The sequence below is a fragment of the Panthera uncia genome, chromosome E3 (assembly GCF_023721935.1).
Source record: "Panthera uncia isolate 11264 chromosome E3, Puncia_PCG_1.0, whole genome shotgun sequence".
NCBI lineage: Eukaryota > Metazoa > Chordata > Mammalia > Carnivora > Felidae > Panthera > Panthera uncia.
Genome location: NC_064815.1, coordinates 9,271,967 through 9,289,096, shown reverse-complemented (window position 1 = coordinate 9,289,096; position 17,130 = coordinate 9,271,967). Strand labels below are relative to the sequence as shown.

Below are 17,130 nucleotides of genomic sequence, written 5' to 3'. Positions count from 1 at the left end.
AGGCCTCATGGAGAAGGGGACATTTGAGCCAGGATGTGAAGGCAATCAGAGAGGAGATCGGAGATGTGCCACGTGGATGTGAGTGAGTGTGGGAAGAGCATTGCAGCCAAAAAGGATAGCAAGTGTAGAAGCCTTTACATGGGAGAGATAGCAGGCAGACCAGCATGGCTGACACGGAACACAGATTCCCCTAATTATTTGTACCAACCACGTGATATTTCATTAAGTCCAGGAGTTGAAGAAGTTATTTAATTAGTCCCCTGTTGGTACCATTGGGACTAATGCCAGGTTTTTTTTTGCAGTTAGAAGAATCATTGGGGTTGGCATCCTCAACGCGTCTCTGCTGATGTGTCCAAATATACCATGAACTAAAACCCAGCCATGGGATTGCTTGGTCGAAGCATAGATGTTTGTCTGTTTTGATAGCTAGTGTCAAAATCTGCAAACCCCCCCCCCCCCCAAAAAAAAAGTGGCACAGTTTTATTCTTTTCTGTCTCCTTGCAAACGAAACAGATGGTTTTGGCAAATATTTTTGCACCTTTGTGGCCCAGGGAGGCCCCAACTCCTGGCTGCCCAAAAAAGGATTCTTGTAAGGCTGAAATAAACAAGTTTTGAAGATTCTGAAGTGCTGAACAGCTACGAGGTGATTTTTTTTTTTTACCTTTAAAAAGCATTTTGATTTTTAATATATATTATATAATAATTCAAATATATGGAAAAGTACAGAAAAATAATCACAGGCAATCAGCACCACCCTCCCCGCCCCCCCACCCCGATCTGCCTCAGATTAATTTTTCATTTCTTAGTTGCCCTCGGCAAAGCAATTCCACACTGGTTGCTGGCTTCCAGAACCCAGGGTGTGCAATTATTTTATTTTGAAGTGAACTGTGTGAAAAAGGGATACATGGACTTAATCAAGGTTTAAAACTTTTGCTCTTTGAAAGAGTTAAGAAAACAAAAGAGCAAGGCACACCTCGAGGAATTTTTTGGGGGCACCTGGGTGGCTCAGTCCGTACAGCATCCGGCTTCAGCTCAGGTCATGATCTCGCGGTTTGTGGGTTCGAGCCCCGCGTCGGGCTCTGTGCTGACAGTTCTGAGCCTGGAGCCTGCTTCGGATTCTGTGTCTGCCTCTCTCTCTGCCCCTTCCCCACTCGCTCTGTCTCCTCTCTCTCAAAAATAAATTTAAAAAAAAGGAATTTTTTGCAAAACATAACCAATAAAGAACCTGTATCCAGAATACATAAAGAATTCTAGTAGCTCAGTAACAAGACAACAGTCCACAATTCAGTAAAAAGCGGGCCAAGGTTTGAACAGACGCCCTTCGCAAGAAGACACAGGAAGGGGAAAGCACCACCAGAAAAGATGCTCTACCTCCTTAGTCATCAGAAATGCAAAGTAAAACCACCGTAAGATCCACTGCACATCCACTAGCACAGCTAATGCCGAAAATACTGGGGCGCCTGGGTGGCTCCGTTGGTTGAGTGTCCCTCCGTCTTCTGCTCAGGTCATGATCTCGCAGTTCGTGGGTTTGAGCCCCACATCGGGCTCACTGCTGTCAGCCTGTCAGCACAGAGCCTGCTTTGGATCCTCTGTCCTCCTCTCTTTCCCTCCCCCACTTACACTGTCCCAAAAATAAATAATTTTTTTTTTTTTAATTTAAAAATAAGGGCTGAAAATACCAAGGGTTGGCGAGGATGTGGGGCAACTAGAACTTTCCTGCATTTCCGGTGGGAATGCAAGATGCTGTAACCACTTTGGAAAACAGTATGCATGGCCTTCTAAAGTTAAATACACATTTACCATACAGACCAGCATTCCACTAGGAGTGGAAGAGAAACGAAAACATACATCCACAAAAAGTCATGCACACAGATGTTCCTAATGGCATTATTTGTTAACAGCCAAAAACCTGGAAACAACCCAAATGTCCATCAACTTGTGGATGGATAAACCAATTATGATACATCATACATTAGACTACTACCCAGCAATAAAAAAGGAAAAGATACTAATACACATACACATGGATGAATCCCAAAAACATTATGGTATAATGCAAATGACTATATACTGTGTGATTCCATTTTTATGAAATTCTGGCGTAAGCAAAACTTAGCCCACTTGGGTCAGGGAAAAGGATGGAAGGGAAAGGGAAAAGAAGGAACTTTGTTGGAGAGAGAGAACTATGTATCTTGATTATAGTGGTAGTTACGTGTTCGTATACAATAATCAATATACATCCAATTGTGTTCTTAAAATGGATGGATTTTATTCTGTGAAAATAATACTTTAGTAAATAAAACCGAAGAGAATTTTTTTTTAATTTTTAATTTTATCTTATTTATTTTTTTAGTTTTAGTGACTTCTTTATTTTTTAAGTTTATTTATTTGTTTTGAGAGAGAGAGAGAGAGCACAATCGAGGGAGGGGCAGAGAGAGAGGGAGAGAGAGACAATCCCAAGCAGGCTGTCTACTGTCAGTGCAGAGCCAGACATGGGACTCAAACTCATGAACCGGGAGATTGTGACCTGAGCTGAAACTAAGAGTCGGATGCTTAACTGACTGAGCCACCCAGGAGCCCCATAAGTGTTTTGTTTGTTTTTTTTTAATTTTTCTTTTTTTAACGTTTTATTTATTTTTGAGACAGGGAGAGACAGAGCATGAACAGGGGAGGGTCAGAGAGAGAGGAAGACACAGAATCTGAAGCAGGCTCCAGGCTCTGAGCTGTCAGCACAGAGCCCAACGTGGGGCTCGAACTCACAGACCGAGAGATCGTGAAGTCGGCCGCTTAACCGACTGAGCCACCCAGGCGCCCCAGTGTTTTGTTTTGTTTTTTTAAATAAAATATGTGGACGTGATTTTAATTTGCATTTCTTGGGAGTCTCGTGGCATGGAACATCTGTCATGAGCTTTTCCTGTGGAAGGGGAAAGGCATTTAAGGCAGGGATGCGCCTTGAACAGGATCCAGCATGCTCATGGGTCAAAAGTAGACTTGAATCTTTCATTTGCTGTTGTGATTAGACAGCACATCAGGGTGCTGGACCCTTCTGTTCAGGCCCAGGATGGTGTTTCTGGCCATGTGTGGTCTGGTTGTTGTGGTCACTGGGATAACCTGGCGGGACCCACCGGGAGCTCCTCGGCCTCTCTCCGGGGACTGTGGCCTTTTTCCCTCCTGTGACCAGCCTGTGAACAGAGTAGCCGCACAGACCCGGAAACAGATTTCTGGGGCAGAAAGAAGCAAGTTAACGGCTATGAAAGTAAAACGGTTGAGTTTGTGTGTTTGTCTTTTACTGTCTCAACATTTTATTGAGACCCTTTAAGAAAATATTGGAAGAATTATTCAGTCAACACCTGTATCCCCATCACCTAGATTTTACAATGACTATTTTGCTGTTTGCTTTGTCACACGTCTAACCATCTCTCTGTGTATCTCTCAATTCATGTTGTTTCCATGCCTTTCGAGACCAGTGGCAAACTTTAGTTCCCATTCATTTGTTGTTTAAAGTTGACTTTTTGCTGAAGCTTGACATACAGAAAATCGTTACACAGGCGTGACTTATGAAGAAATCACTGGCCATTGGTGATTAAGTGAGTCTTCTGCCCCTTTCCTCTCTCCAGAGGTTGGGCGGTTGGGATGGGCTGAAAGGTCCAACCTTCTAATCATGCCTTGGGCTTTCTGGCAGCTAGATCCCATCCTGAAACCATCTGGAGACCTCAGCCATATCATTAGTATACAAGAAGACACTCACCAGTTGAAGATTCCATGGGTCTTAGAAGCTCTTGTGTCGTGAACCAGGGACTAAGACCAAATATTATAATCAAAGATGCTCCTATCATCCGTTTCACTTGGAAATTACAAGGGTTTTAGGAGCTCTGTGTCAGGAAGTGGCGGCAGAGACCAAATATGTATGTTTTATTATGTCACTTCGTGTGCATTCATTTACATATTGTCTGTGACTCCTTTCTTTTAATGTTTGTTTACAGAGAGAGAGAGAGAGAGTAGGGGAGGGGCAGAGAGAGGAAGAGAGAGAATCCTAAGCAGGCTCTGTGCTGGCAGCCCAGGGTCCAGCGTGGGGCTCGATCTCATGAACTGTGAGACCGTGACCTGAGCCAAAATCAAGAGTTGGACACGTAACCAGCTGAGCCACCCAGGCGCCCCTGTGGCTGCTTTCTGCTGCAATGGTGGGGTAGTTGCAACAGAGACTACAGTTGGCCCTTGAAGCCTAAAATATTTACTGTCTGGCTCTTTATGGAAAAAGTCTGCCTACCCTTCCCCTGATGTAACACCTCTGGGCTCTCTTTCATTCATCTTATTATTTGATTTATTCTCTGTTATTTTGTATCCACTCCTCCCAGGGAAGAGTTGACTTACCTGACTGGGAACAGTTTTCCTCTGGAGGTCCACAGCCTTCTGCTGGATGGGATTAAGGTGGGTCCCAGCCCTCCTCTCGCTGGGACCTACCTGCCTACCATGGGCGGGGAGGGGTGGGATTCTCTGTAGCTCCTTCAGGGCACCTGCTGTTCAGGCTTGGCCCTGCAGGGCCAAGGCCTCCACTGGTTTTGGTCAGAGAAGTTTAATTCCAGAACAACTAATAGGGCCAGGCCTCCTCCCACGGTCCAGCTGAACTACCAATCCAACCACTGTTTTGTTCTGCATCTAACACAGTGTATCTAACCCGGCCCCATGAGAATCGCCAGGGGAGCATTTGAAAAACCCTGGAATCTAGCCCCTGACCCCAAACCAATCAACAGAATCTCTTGGACTGAGTTTCTGGGCACTAGGCTTTTTCAAAGCCTTCCAAGTGACTCACATGTCTGCCATATTTCTCCTTTATTTTCTCAATTGTTTCTCAATTATTTCTGAAGACTGGGAGGGGAAGATTCGATTAATTACCCCCTTGGAGGTTCAGCAGGTGTTTTGCAAATAGCTCTGAAGCCAGTTTGTAGCGAACATTTCCCCCAGAGGGATGCCAGCAGCTCAGAAACAAGTGTACAAAGATGATCCTCTTTCAGATACATACATTGTGGTTGTTCGTGTAAAAAACAAGCACATTATATTATAGTCACACCTTTAAATGCTTCCTCCTAGACGGTGTGATTCACACGCAGAACTGAAAGTGATTCTTCCACCCATATGCCATCTTTATAAACGCAGGCTCCACATGGCTCAGTTTCCGCACAGAGGAGTGAAAAAGTGGACCAGCTGTGGTCCAAAGGAATTTCAAAGGGAATTTCAGTCTTGAGTCCTATGTCTTGAGGAAGGTGGAAAAGACCTAATTCCAAGGCCACAGTGACAGTTCTCAGAGCCTCTTCCTCCACTCCCAGGTTTGCGGATTAATGAAGGGAAACCCCAGGCCACATGCTTTTCCCTTAAGGCAGGGTTGCTCATTCTCAGTGCTTGCGGGCGTTTGGGGCCAGATGATCCTTTGTTGTGAGGCTGTCCTGAGTACAGTAGGGTGTTGAGCTGTATTCCCCCTCTGGTTGTGACAGGCCAGATGTCTCCTAACTTTGCCAAATTTGGGCAACAGAACAGGCCCAGCTGAGAACCACTGCATGAAAGGAATTGAACAACTCGTTAAGCTTGTATATATCCTGTAGACCTGGCCAAAAGGGACTTCCACCCTGGGGCTTGTGCTTTTTTTTTTTATTTTTTTTAATGTTTATTTCTTTTTGAGAGAGAGAAAAACAGAGCATGAGTGGGGGAGGGGCAGAGAAAGTCGGGGGAGACACAGAATCCAAAGCCAGCTCCAGGCTCTAAGCTGTCAGCACAGAGCCCGACACGGGGCTCAAACTCACGAACTGCAAGACTCGGAGCCGAAGTCGGATGCTCAACCGACTGAGCCACCCAGGTGCCCCTGGTCCTTGCACTTTCAGTGGGGTGAGAGGTCTGAAGGCAAGTCCAAGGAGTCAAGGTAACATGCCCACCGCACGCTCAGGGCTCTCTCTAGCGCATCCTCAGGAAAGCAGGCCATGACGGTAGTGTGTGGGCCCGAGGAGACAATAATAGTACTCACCTTGTAAATAGCGTTGCGGGGATGAAATCATTTAGTGTCATCACAAATCCATAGAACGGGGGCTGACACACCATATGCACTGTTTTTCGAATCGATAGTCGGTAGACATAAGACAACTTCCTTGTCTGCTGCCTCCCTAAAGAAGTAGCCATTCAGATGCTGGAGGCAGACCTGCTGAAGCCCAGAGAGATGATGGGAAGGTCTCCAACATGGCTCCTCACACACCAGCTGGAGGGCCTAACTCCCCTACAAACACATTCACATGCAAAATATTTCTACTCCCAATCTTGTTGTCATATATCAGGGTCCGTGGAAGGGGGAATGGGTGAGACTTTTCCTTCTAAGAGAAGAAGTGATGCTGAGCTCTGAATGTCCGTCCTTTTTGCCACAGGCAGGCTCTGTGACCTTGGGCGCTCAACCTCCTAACCCCTCTGAGCCTCTAATTCTCTGTCTGCAAAATGGGGATATAAACAGTACCTTCTCTGATAGGATTGTGGTGGGGATTGAGTCAAAAAATGTATATAAACTACTTTTCTCAGTGCCTAGCTACAGGACTCAGGATTTGGTATTGCTGATTTTTAATTACAATAACATTGTTATCTAAATTGTCCTTGTGACTGTCGGAAGGAAAAACATGGAGAAGAACGTGCTGTTTGAATAGCTGCTATGAATCACAAAATGAAACCTCACCCTTAAGTCATGGATGAAACTTCTTAGAACCAAAGGAATGTTACAGTTGAAAAGGGTCTTAAAACCTAAATAGACATACCCATTGTAAAAATGGGAAAACTGAGGCCCAGGGAAGGGATATGATTTACCTAGTTTTGAAGAAACATCTGAAACATTCAGAGAGAAAAAGAAACAAAAGGGAGTGCTATAGTTTGAGGAAGTTTTGCAAAGGTTGACAAGAGAATGGGCACCATCTTTGTTGGGGTGCGTCAGAGCTGGCCAGTGGGGAGGAGAGACAGGAGGAAACAGGGCCAGGGTGACTGCTTTGGGGCTTCTCTGAGGGTTGAGGTAACTCTTGAACATCTAGACAAAGTCTGGGGATCCCTCCGTGCTGAGGAATTAGGGAGGACTGGAAAACAGCCCAGAATGGGTTTTGCTGGCTTCACGCATTTTTTTTTTTTCCAGAAGTGGGGGAACAGCTCAACTCAGCACCCAACAGGTGGACTACAGGGTCTGTGACGAGGTGGGGCTCTGACCGTGACCTGAGAGCACCCCTGCACTGTGCTGTCAGCCTTGAGGCTGCACATGGGGTATCACCTTGGGAACCATACATGCAAAATGGGGAGCTGTTGAGATTTTTTTTTTTCCTTTTAATTTGCAGTGTTTATGACACCCACACGCTAAGTCATCCAGCTTCCCTTCCAGACCGGCTGCCTTGGCAAACTCAGTTAACAACCCAAAGAGTTTAGCTCTTGGGGGGGTAGAACAGCTTCATTTTCACAGCAAATATCAACATGTGAAAGCCTTAGCTTGCTCCTGACTCACTCAGGGCACCCAGATTTTGACTGGAGCGGTGGGCGATCTCCCTGCACCTCCCTGCACCTCAGTCTCCCCAGCTGTAAAGTGGGCCAGTGATAGCAACTGCCTCAGAGCCGTGGTTCTCAATGGAGAAGGGTTGGATGCTGCTGCTGGGGGATGTGTGACAGTGTCTGGAGATAACTTTGGGTTGTCACAACTGGGGAGGGGACTGCTTGCTAATGGCATCCAGTGCTCAGAGGTGCTTCTGAGCATCCCGCAATGCTCAGAACAGCCCCACAAGACAGAAAGATCTGGTCCCAAATGTCACTAGTGGTAAGGGTGAGAAGCCTCACTCTAGAGGGGTGATAGGAGATTTCACAAGTTAATCCACATGATGTGCTTAGCCCTGGACCATGCGTATGGTAGGTGCTTAATAAAGGGGCGTTACTCTCCATGCTCCTTCGAAGCCTGGTCCTTGAGCCCAGTGGGTGCCTCTCATCATGCTTTGGCTTTGCCAGAGTTCTTTCCCTCGCCTGAATTGCCATGGTGAGTGGTGCCACAGAGGCAGACAGATTTGTTGATAATTCTTTAGAGATAAGTTGAGCCTAAAATTCTAGGATGTGGAACGTGCCAGGTGTACCCAAGCCCTGTCTGAGGATGGAACTGGACTTTGGTGGCTCATCTGTCTGCACAGAGGACCGTCCCCAGAGACAGAAGCATCAGGGTGCTTGAGATTTGTCAAGGCTAGGGAGAGAACACAGTGTGACTGACAGGTGGCAGCATGTTGCTGGGCAAGGTGGTGGCTCTACTCTATAACCATGGGGGAAAAGGGCACTGAAGGGGTTTTGTGTGAGTAAATCTTCCACTGACTGGACCCTCTCCCCTTTGACTTTAAAAAAGGCTTTAAAATTTTAACTGTGCTTGATAGAAAACTTTTCATACTTTCTTTGACCCGCTAACTGGAAAACTGAACTTTCTGACTGATTCGGAGTCATAGCTGTAAAAATAAATGGTTACAAAGTGAATATCCCTTGGCTGGATGAAGGCGTACAGGGTTGTTTGCCCCTTTACCAAGTGGCCCCCTTCTCCTGTACCTTTTTTTTTTATAACTTTTTTTTTAAGTTTGTGTATTTATTTGAGAAACACAGTGTGAATGGGGAAGGGGCAGAGAGAGAGAGAAAAAGAATCCCAAGCAGAGCCCAGCGCAGAGCTCGAACTCACGAAACCATGACCTGATCCAAAACCAAGAGCCACCCAGGCTCTTAACCAAGGCTGAGCCACCCAGGTGCCCCTCCTGTACTTTTTTTTTTAAATGTTTATTTGTTTATTTTGGGACAGAGTGTGTGTGAGCGAGTGGGGGAGGGGCAGAGAGCACAGAGAGAGAATCCCAAGCAAGTTCCATGCTCAGTGCAGAGCCCAATGCCGGGCTCAATCTCACGACTGCGAGACCACAACCTGAGGCCGTGTCTAGGGGCGGTCGCTTAACTGACTGAGCCACCCAGGTGCCCCTCTGCTGTACTTTTTAAAGTTCTTGTATCTGTCTGCTAGTCCAATCCACTAAATTAATTTAAATTACTGCACATCGGGAAATCAGATGACCAAGCTTATTCGGAGTATGTCTAAATCCACGAAGAGGAAGTAGATTCTTAGAGAATATGTGAGGAGCCCTCTCTATGGGTTTGACGCACGGGCTTGGAATCTGTTCTGACTATTGTGATGCCTTTGTGCTACCACCGTGCAGGTCATTGGAAAGTTGCTTTCAGATGACTAGGGTACATCGTCCACTAATACTAGTGACTGTAGTAGAATGAGTCCCCAGAACAACCAGTAGGAATATTTGGGGATGCCTTACAACAACATTGCCAATTGTGATTATTCCTAAAGAGGAAGAAAGTAGGGATCTAGTTATGAAGAACTGGCTCCCTTCACGGGGTATTTGCTGCAAATATTCAAGTTTTGTCACAACGAGCTCAGTGACTTGGTTTCCTTATCTGTAAAATGGAGGGGTTGGGGTATCCAGCCCACTGTCTCTGGGCCCCTTTCTGGATTCTACGTGTATCTGGTCTTAAGTCCCCGTTTCTCCAACAACACGCTCCCTAGAATTTACATTGGTAGCAAATCTTGATACTCTCCCAGGCCACTTTTTTATAATCGAAGTCATTAGTTTTATTCCACTCTGGCTTACTGTCATTTGCATTTTAAATGTTCGATTTCTAAAAGACTGTTAAGATTGCCATAACTTTACCCAATGGTGTGCGAGTGCTGAAGCCTGCCAGTTAACTCAGATGGTCACGGCAGCTACTGTTTCCCCGTCAGAAAGGCTGAATCACTGAGGAGCGCCTGCCTTTCGAGGGCCAAATGATTCACGGAGCCAAGTTACTTTGCAAAGTGGGATAAGGAGCGTAGGATATTAGACTTCCTTTTAGTCTTCTTCCCCTTCTGGCGATTTAGATGTGGATTCTCTAATGGCAACTTGTTTTTCTCTTGTTTTCTTTCCAAAGCAATATGTACTTGGAAGAAGTGCAAACTGTACATACTTATATAATACAGAAGGCAAAAAGTTCCCTGTTTTCCCTCTCTAGAGAGAGCCACTCTCAACAGTTTGGTGAAATTCCTCCAGATTGTTTTCTATTCTATATATTAACACTTTTTTAACAAAAAAAGAGTGTGTTTATGTATACTATTTTGCATCTTCTTTTGTCTCCTAGCAATATGCCTTGGAGATTTTTCCATCTCATATATATATAGGTCTATCTCATTTTTAACAGTGACATTGGTTTCCATGGCATTATTACATCAGGAATGATTTAATTAGTCTCCTCCAATCCTACTCTGGATGCCTCCCAAAGCTGATCCGAAGACAATGACTTGGGTTCAGGTAAACTACTAAGGAGGTGATCCCAGGAAGTATTGACAGGAAAGTGAGGAAGTGAGGCAGAAAAGGGAGGCACGCCAATCGGGACATTTGGTAAGTGGATAACTGCAGCCTGGAAGGTCCCTAAGACCATGAAGTGATTGGCTGGAAGCATTCACCAACTTAGAAAAGCTATTACCATTATTTTTTTATGTTTATTTATTTTTGAGAGAGAAAGAGTGTGAGCGGGGAAGGGGCAGAGAGGGAGGGAAACAGAAGATCTGAAGCGGGCTGTGCTGGCAACAGTGAGCCCGATGTGGGGCTCGAACTCATGAGATCATGACCTGAGCCGAAGTCGGATGCTTGGACTACTGAGCCACTGAGGTGGCCCTAGAAAAGCTATTATACTCACGGTTATGGTTTATTACAGAAAAAGGAAACAGACTCAAGTCAGCAAAGGAAAGAGGCACACAGGGCAGAGTGCAGGAGAGACCAGACCAGAGTTTCCAGTCGCCCTCTCCCAGTGGAGTTGTAAGGACAGCACTTAATTGTCCCAGTTAAGTGGAAACACACTTGGAGGGTTGTCAACCAGAGAATTTCACTCAAGCCTTGATGTCTGGGATACTGATTAGGGGATCAGTCACATAGACATCCCAGTGGCTGGCTGACCCTAGTCTCCAGCCCCTGCTGTTGAGTGGCCCAAGTATTCCACAAGAAATCATAGTTAGCACAGACTGGCATGGCCCAGGCAGAGGGCTCTGGGTGCTTGAGGTAGGACACGACCCACAGAGGCTTTGGGTGGCCTCTAGGGTGGGCCGAGGGGGTGGACAGAGGACCACAGCCTCAGCTACGTTTCTTCATGGACATTTTGATTATTTGCATTTTTCATTCTTTTTAAAATGTATTTATTTATTTTATTTTAGAGAGAGTGCGGGAGCAGGGGATGGGGGGTGGGAGGGAGAGAGAATGAATGAATGAGTGAATGAATGAATGAATGAATTCCAAGCAGGCTCCATGCTCAGCACAGAGCCCAACATGGGGCGTGATCCCACGACCCTAGGATCCCAACCTGGGCCGAAATCGAGAGTCTGATGCTCAACCGACTGAGCCACCCAGATGCCCCTCCATTTTCCATTCTTACAATGCTCTAGAGCAAGAGTCAGCAAACTTTTCCAGAAAGGGCATGAGACAAACTACTTTCAGCTTTCTGGGCCACACAATCTTTTTTGCAGGTCCTCAGCTCTGCTACTGTAGTGTAATGGCAGCCACAGACATTATGTAAACAAATGGATTTGACTGGGTTCCGATAAAACTTTATTTACAGGGGCACCTGCTGACTCAGTCGGTTTAGTGTCTGACTCTTGATTTCATGCAGGTCAGGATCTCACAGTCATGAGATCAAGCCCTGCATCGGGTTCCTTGCAGGGTGTGGAGCCTGCCTAAGATTCTCTCTCTCCCTCTGCCCCTCCCCTGCTTGCATGCACTGGCACATGCTCGCTCTCTCAAAAAAATAAATAAAAATTTTATTTACAAAAACAGGTATTAGGCCAGATTTGGCTTAAAGGCTCTGATATCCAGACATTATCCAATATCTAATATCCAGAATATACCCTTGTATGTATATCTTTGTCTGTCTGTGCAGATAAATCTATGAGATAAATTCGTAGAAATAGAACTGCTGGATCACAAGTTACAACATTTTTATTTTGAGTAGATACTGTGAACCTCTCCCAAAAGTTGAACCAACTTCCTCTTTCACCAACAGTGTATGGGAGTGTTTGAGATTTCCTTTCTTTATTAAAACCCCTTTCCCAAGGAAAACCTACATTCCATTTACTAGGGTGTATCTGCATTTTCCTTCTTGAGCTTTGGAGAGGCAGAGGAAGGTAGAACATTCTGCCCGCAAGGAATGCCTGGAGTGGCCTCATGGTAGTTATCTTGCTTTACCAAGGCCCACAGAGAAGGGCACTCTGGTAACTTGTTTTTGTTTGGTGAGATCAAACCTTACACTGCCCACGAAGCATGGTTCAAAACAATCCTGAGTGTTACCTTTTCAAAAAAAAAAAAAAAGCATAAATGCATCAGAGAACTCCTTAGTAATGTCTTATTAAGCAAAGATTCCAGTCCTGATTTCTCCCTTCTGTAAGGGATCTTCACGTAAACAAGATTACCCACGCATACTGAACACTTTACCAAGTTACAAAAAATATACGTGGTCCAATTTTCGTCCACGTTACTGACAGGTGCTGGACACTTGACTGGTGCTAGACCTGATTGGTACAGGCTAGCCTCGTTCATCCTGGGCCTTTTTGGTGTTTAGACAATGGATGGGGTTTTGGGGTTTTGTTTTTCCACTTTTCTTTTTTTCTTCCCATTCCCCCCCTCCCCAATTTTCATCATTTAGAATTCTTGGTATGAACCTCACAGGGGAGAACAGAGGCTCATTAGCATTCAAGTTCTGTTTTTGGCTGCATATTTTAGCTGGTTTATTTGATAATCGGCATCCCTCCTGGGATCCAGCCCGCTTTTGCTCGGCTCATGCTGGGTGAATCTGTGATATTTCCCATTCTGCAGTCCTTCATTTATAACACAGACACAGCCTGCTTTCCCGTTAGCGAGATGGCATGCCCGGACTACCCACACGCAGATAAAGAATTAGGCGGAACTTGGCCGAGAAGATAAATCAAGCTAACTATCTCATTAGGCTTGAAAGACACAAATTAAGCTTGCATTAGAATTAACAGGGAAGCCTTCCAAAGAGACACACATTACAACAAGGGGTAGAAGACATTGCCATGGCCGTTTCTCTCAGGAAACTTGCCTTCATGGCCTGGAACAGAGGAAACATAAAATCTCTTTTATAAAAGGTCCACAGACAGGGGCGCCTGGGTGGCTCAGTCAGTTGAGCGTGCAACTTCGGCTCAGGTAGTGGTCTCGTGGTTGATGAGTTCAAGCCCCACGTCTGGCTCTGTGCTGACAGCTCAGAGCCTGGAGTCTGCTTCGGATTCCCTGTCTCTCTGCCCCTCTCCCACTCATGCTGTGTCTCTCTCTATCTCAAAAATAAATAAACATTAAAAAAAAATTTTTTTTAAAGGTCTACAGACAGAAATCTGGGATCAAAATAGCAGGATAACATTCATCAAGTGCTTATCTAGGTACTGTGTGCTGAGAGCATTCCACACATTATCTCACTGAAACCTCACAGTGACTTGTGAGTTCAGGTACTATCACGATTACTGTTGCGGGGCACCTGGGCAGCCCAGGTGGTTAAGCGTCCGACTCGTGATTTTGGCTCAGGTCAAGATCTCACACTTCGTGAGTTTGAGCCCCAGGTCGGGCTCTGTGCTAAGAGCGTAGAGCCTGCTTGGGATTCTCTTTCTCCCTCTCTCTGCCCCTCCCTCCTGCTCACTCCCTTTCTCACTTTCGAAATAAATAAATAAACATTAAAAAATTCTTTACCAAAAAAAAAAAAAGAAAAGGTTCCTGTCTCATCTAGGAGGAAACCGAGTCTCAGTCTGCATTTGTCCCAGGGTCCTAGAGCTGTCAAATGATCGCCCAGAGTGTCTGGCCCCGTGGCCCGCAGTGGTTCATCCAGCATGAACTGGCCCCCCAGGGGACATTGGCCCCGCCTGGAGACACGTTGGGTTGTGACAGCTCCTGGCATGTAGTGTGTAGAGGCCTGAGGCGCTGCTAACCATCCTGCTGGGCACAGGACAGCCCCCATGACAAAGAATTACCCGACCCCAAATGTCAGCAATGCCACGAATGAGAAGCCCCGGGTTAACTCCGCGGCCAGCCTCCAGTGATGGCTGACTGTCCCGCTAGAAGTCCCCAGCCGTAGTGCTCTGCAGACGGTGGGGTGGGGCGACGGCCGTAAGTTTGAAGCTGCACGTTGGAGGGTATGCGGCTGTCTGGTGGAGCCACGACAAAGGCTGAGTGGCGGGAACATGCCTGGTGTGGTGAGGGCCACCTGGTGCCGTGGGAGTGAAGGGACCATGAGAAGAGGAGATGAGGGACGTGGGGAGTTGTCACCGATAAGAGAAACAGACGGTGCCCGAAAGCAGGAGCCCGTGTCTGCAGCGGAGGACCGTGTAGACTAACGACCTGTGTCTTGTTCTTGCCCCCTTGTTCCGTTCTCCTCCTTCCTCGCAACCTCCCCCCTGCCACCCCCGCCCCTCTGGCTCCCCAGTGTTCGGCCACAACATGAAGAGCAGCAACGACTTCATCGGAAGAATTGTCATCGGCCAGTATTCTTCGGGCCCCTCCGAGTCCAACCACTGGCGACGGATGCTCAACACTCACCGCACTGCCGTGGAGCAGTGGCACAGCCTGAGGTCCCGGGCTGAGTGTGACCGTGTGTCCCCTGCCTCGCTGGAGGTGACCTGAGGGCTGCGGGAAAAGCAGCTTTCGTTTGTTTAAAAAAAAAAAAAAAAAAAAAAAAAAAAAAATAAAACAGAAAAAAAAATGTCACATGCCTGTTACATCCACACTTATACACTCACAACACACACACACACACACACACACACACACACACACCCACACCCTAAATCCTCTCAGAACAGAGAGGAAGCTGACTACTGAACACAAAATGGCTGCCCTCAATGAGCAAGGCCTGAGAACTTTCTGGAAACCCCATCTATATGTCACAAGCTGACTGGGCTCTGCCGTGAGACTCATTGGCAGTGTTTGTTCCTGTTGATACCCCTGCCTCAAAATGCACTTTCAACCCTCAGGCCAGAGAAAGGGCCTCCTCAAGGGCGCCAGCCTCCTTTGAGACGAAATTCTGCAAGAGCATGGCCACTGTGTGGGAGGCCCGACCCCCATGTCCAAAATGCACACTCGCTGACTGGGTGATTTCTGAGCAGGCCGCTGATCCCTGGGGTTCTTCCAACCTGATACCTTTCCCCCAAAGTGTAAGTACTTTGCCTTCTCTTTAGTGGACGTGATAGATTAGACTATTTGGAGAAAACAAATGGCAACAAAAAATATTCCAGTGTAAGAAACTTCCCTGGCTTAACTGAATTTGTCCTTGTGTTAGCTTATTCCTGGGGACCCCCTGTGGGTACGTGTGTGGATGTTCTCACGTGGGTGCCCTCACAGGTGAACGTGTGTGTGTGTCCCCATGTGTCCTCTTGGTGAGCACCTCTGTCCTGAGCTCTCCCTTCTCTCTGCCTCTCCCTGTGAAATTTCACCCAGTGTCCTCCCGTCTGTCAAGACCCCACCTTCAGTAACAGCATGTGCGTATGTCAAGTAAATAGAATATGATAGAGCAAAAGTAACCTTCTTTGACCGAATCCTGGTAACAGTGACACACAGAAGACCTGCAAAGGACAGTTACGTGGATTAAAATGGCCACCGCACCCCCATCCAAGATGACTTCTTCCTTGTCATACTCTGAGGATCTCTCTGTATTTGTGTGTGAACCAAAGTCATTTTTCTCATGCTAAGGAGTTAGTGTAGTTAGGCTAGATCTCTCCCCGTTGGATGCTTCTGTATCTTTCCCACAGCCTATTGTCTGGCATAATGGGGAGCTATTTATTGAAATTAAAGATTATTTATTTGTGCCATGCATTTGAGTTCTCTTTCTTCATGAACACGGGGCATAAAGCGTGCGAGGGTGTTTTGGTTACTACTGCTGTGTAACAAACCATCCCAGCAATTCAGAGCACTGGTATGGCCTGGAGGTCAAGGACAAAAGGCAGGAGGGCTAGGTTAAGTTTCTTAGGAGGAAAAAAGAGCACTTTCCTTCTCTATTAAATGACTTCCTTGGGGCGCCTGGGTGGCTCAGTCGGTTAAATGTCTGACTCTTGGTTTCGGCTCAGGTCAGGATTTCACGGTTTATGGGTGTGAGCCCTGTGTCAGACTCCGTGCCCTCTCTCTCTCTCTCTCTCTCTCTCTCTCTGCCCCTCCCCTGCTCGTTGTCTACGTCTCTTTCTCAAAATAAATAAATAAACATTTTAAAAATGCATTGGAGAAATGAAGTGAAATGGCTTTCTTCCCATGGTTGTCCAGAAGAGGGTAAAAGCATGAGAGAAACAGGGAGTGAGGGAAGGTGGGTACACAGCAGGCGTTCGGCACTAGAGATGAGGTGATAACCGTGTTCGGGCCCCTGGGCTTTGGAGCCATAGAAGCCACGGTTCAAATCGTGGGCCCACCATTCCCTAGCCACATGTCCTACAAGCCTCACGACTTCTCTGGGCTTCGGTCTCCTCATTGTCTTAGTTGAGATCACCTCAAAGGCAGACCTCGAAGCAAGGGCTTGGATGCAGCTTGGGCGCTGGGGTGGTGACCGCCCCGGAAGCCTAAGTGGAAGAGTAAGAGGAGAAAAGCTGATGAAGGCTGCATCGACCGGCACTGCGGGCAGCTGGGGCTCAGTCATGCTGGGGACCCCACAGAACACACTTGAGAACAATCGCGATAGGGAAACTGGAATAGTTAACTACTGACCCTCATCCCTCAGGGCCCGAGGGTTGTCGCTGGAGACCTTAAACGTTTGGCACTTTAGGACGGTCCCGTGTGGGCTCAGAAAGCTTCAGTAGCACCAAGAAATCCTCAGGCAGAGAGAATGAGGGGCATGTGATCAGCCGGGTGTGTGGCCTACGGGCACCACCAGCTGTCCTGTCTGAAATAGGGTGACAGTTCCCCCCCAGTAGGGCTCATGCGAGGATCTGCCTGGACGATGCTCGCACAGCCTAAGCATGCGGTGCGTGCTGGCTCTTCCCAGGAGGCATGCGTCAGACGACGTTTGCTGGTTGACCGGAGGGGACGGTTGTAGGACGGATGTCAGAGCCGT

At 46.9% G+C, this 17,130-nt stretch overlaps 1 protein-coding gene across 2 annotated transcripts in view; it reads left to right on the top strand.

The window, feature by feature from the left end:
• Window positions 1–15,381, top strand: part of SYT17 (synaptotagmin 17) — an 82,295-nt gene extending 66,914 nt beyond the window's left edge. For both annotated transcript variants that reach the window (XM_049638331.1, XM_049638332.1), the window contains exon 6: window positions 14,524–15,381. In XM_049638331.1, the coding sequence (XP_049494288.1) occupies window positions 14,524–14,720 (197 nt within the window). In that variant the 3' untranslated portion in view covers window positions 14,721–15,381. The remainder of the gene's footprint in view (window positions 1–14,523) is intronic.
• Window positions 15,382–17,130: the final 1,749 nt, after the last annotated feature.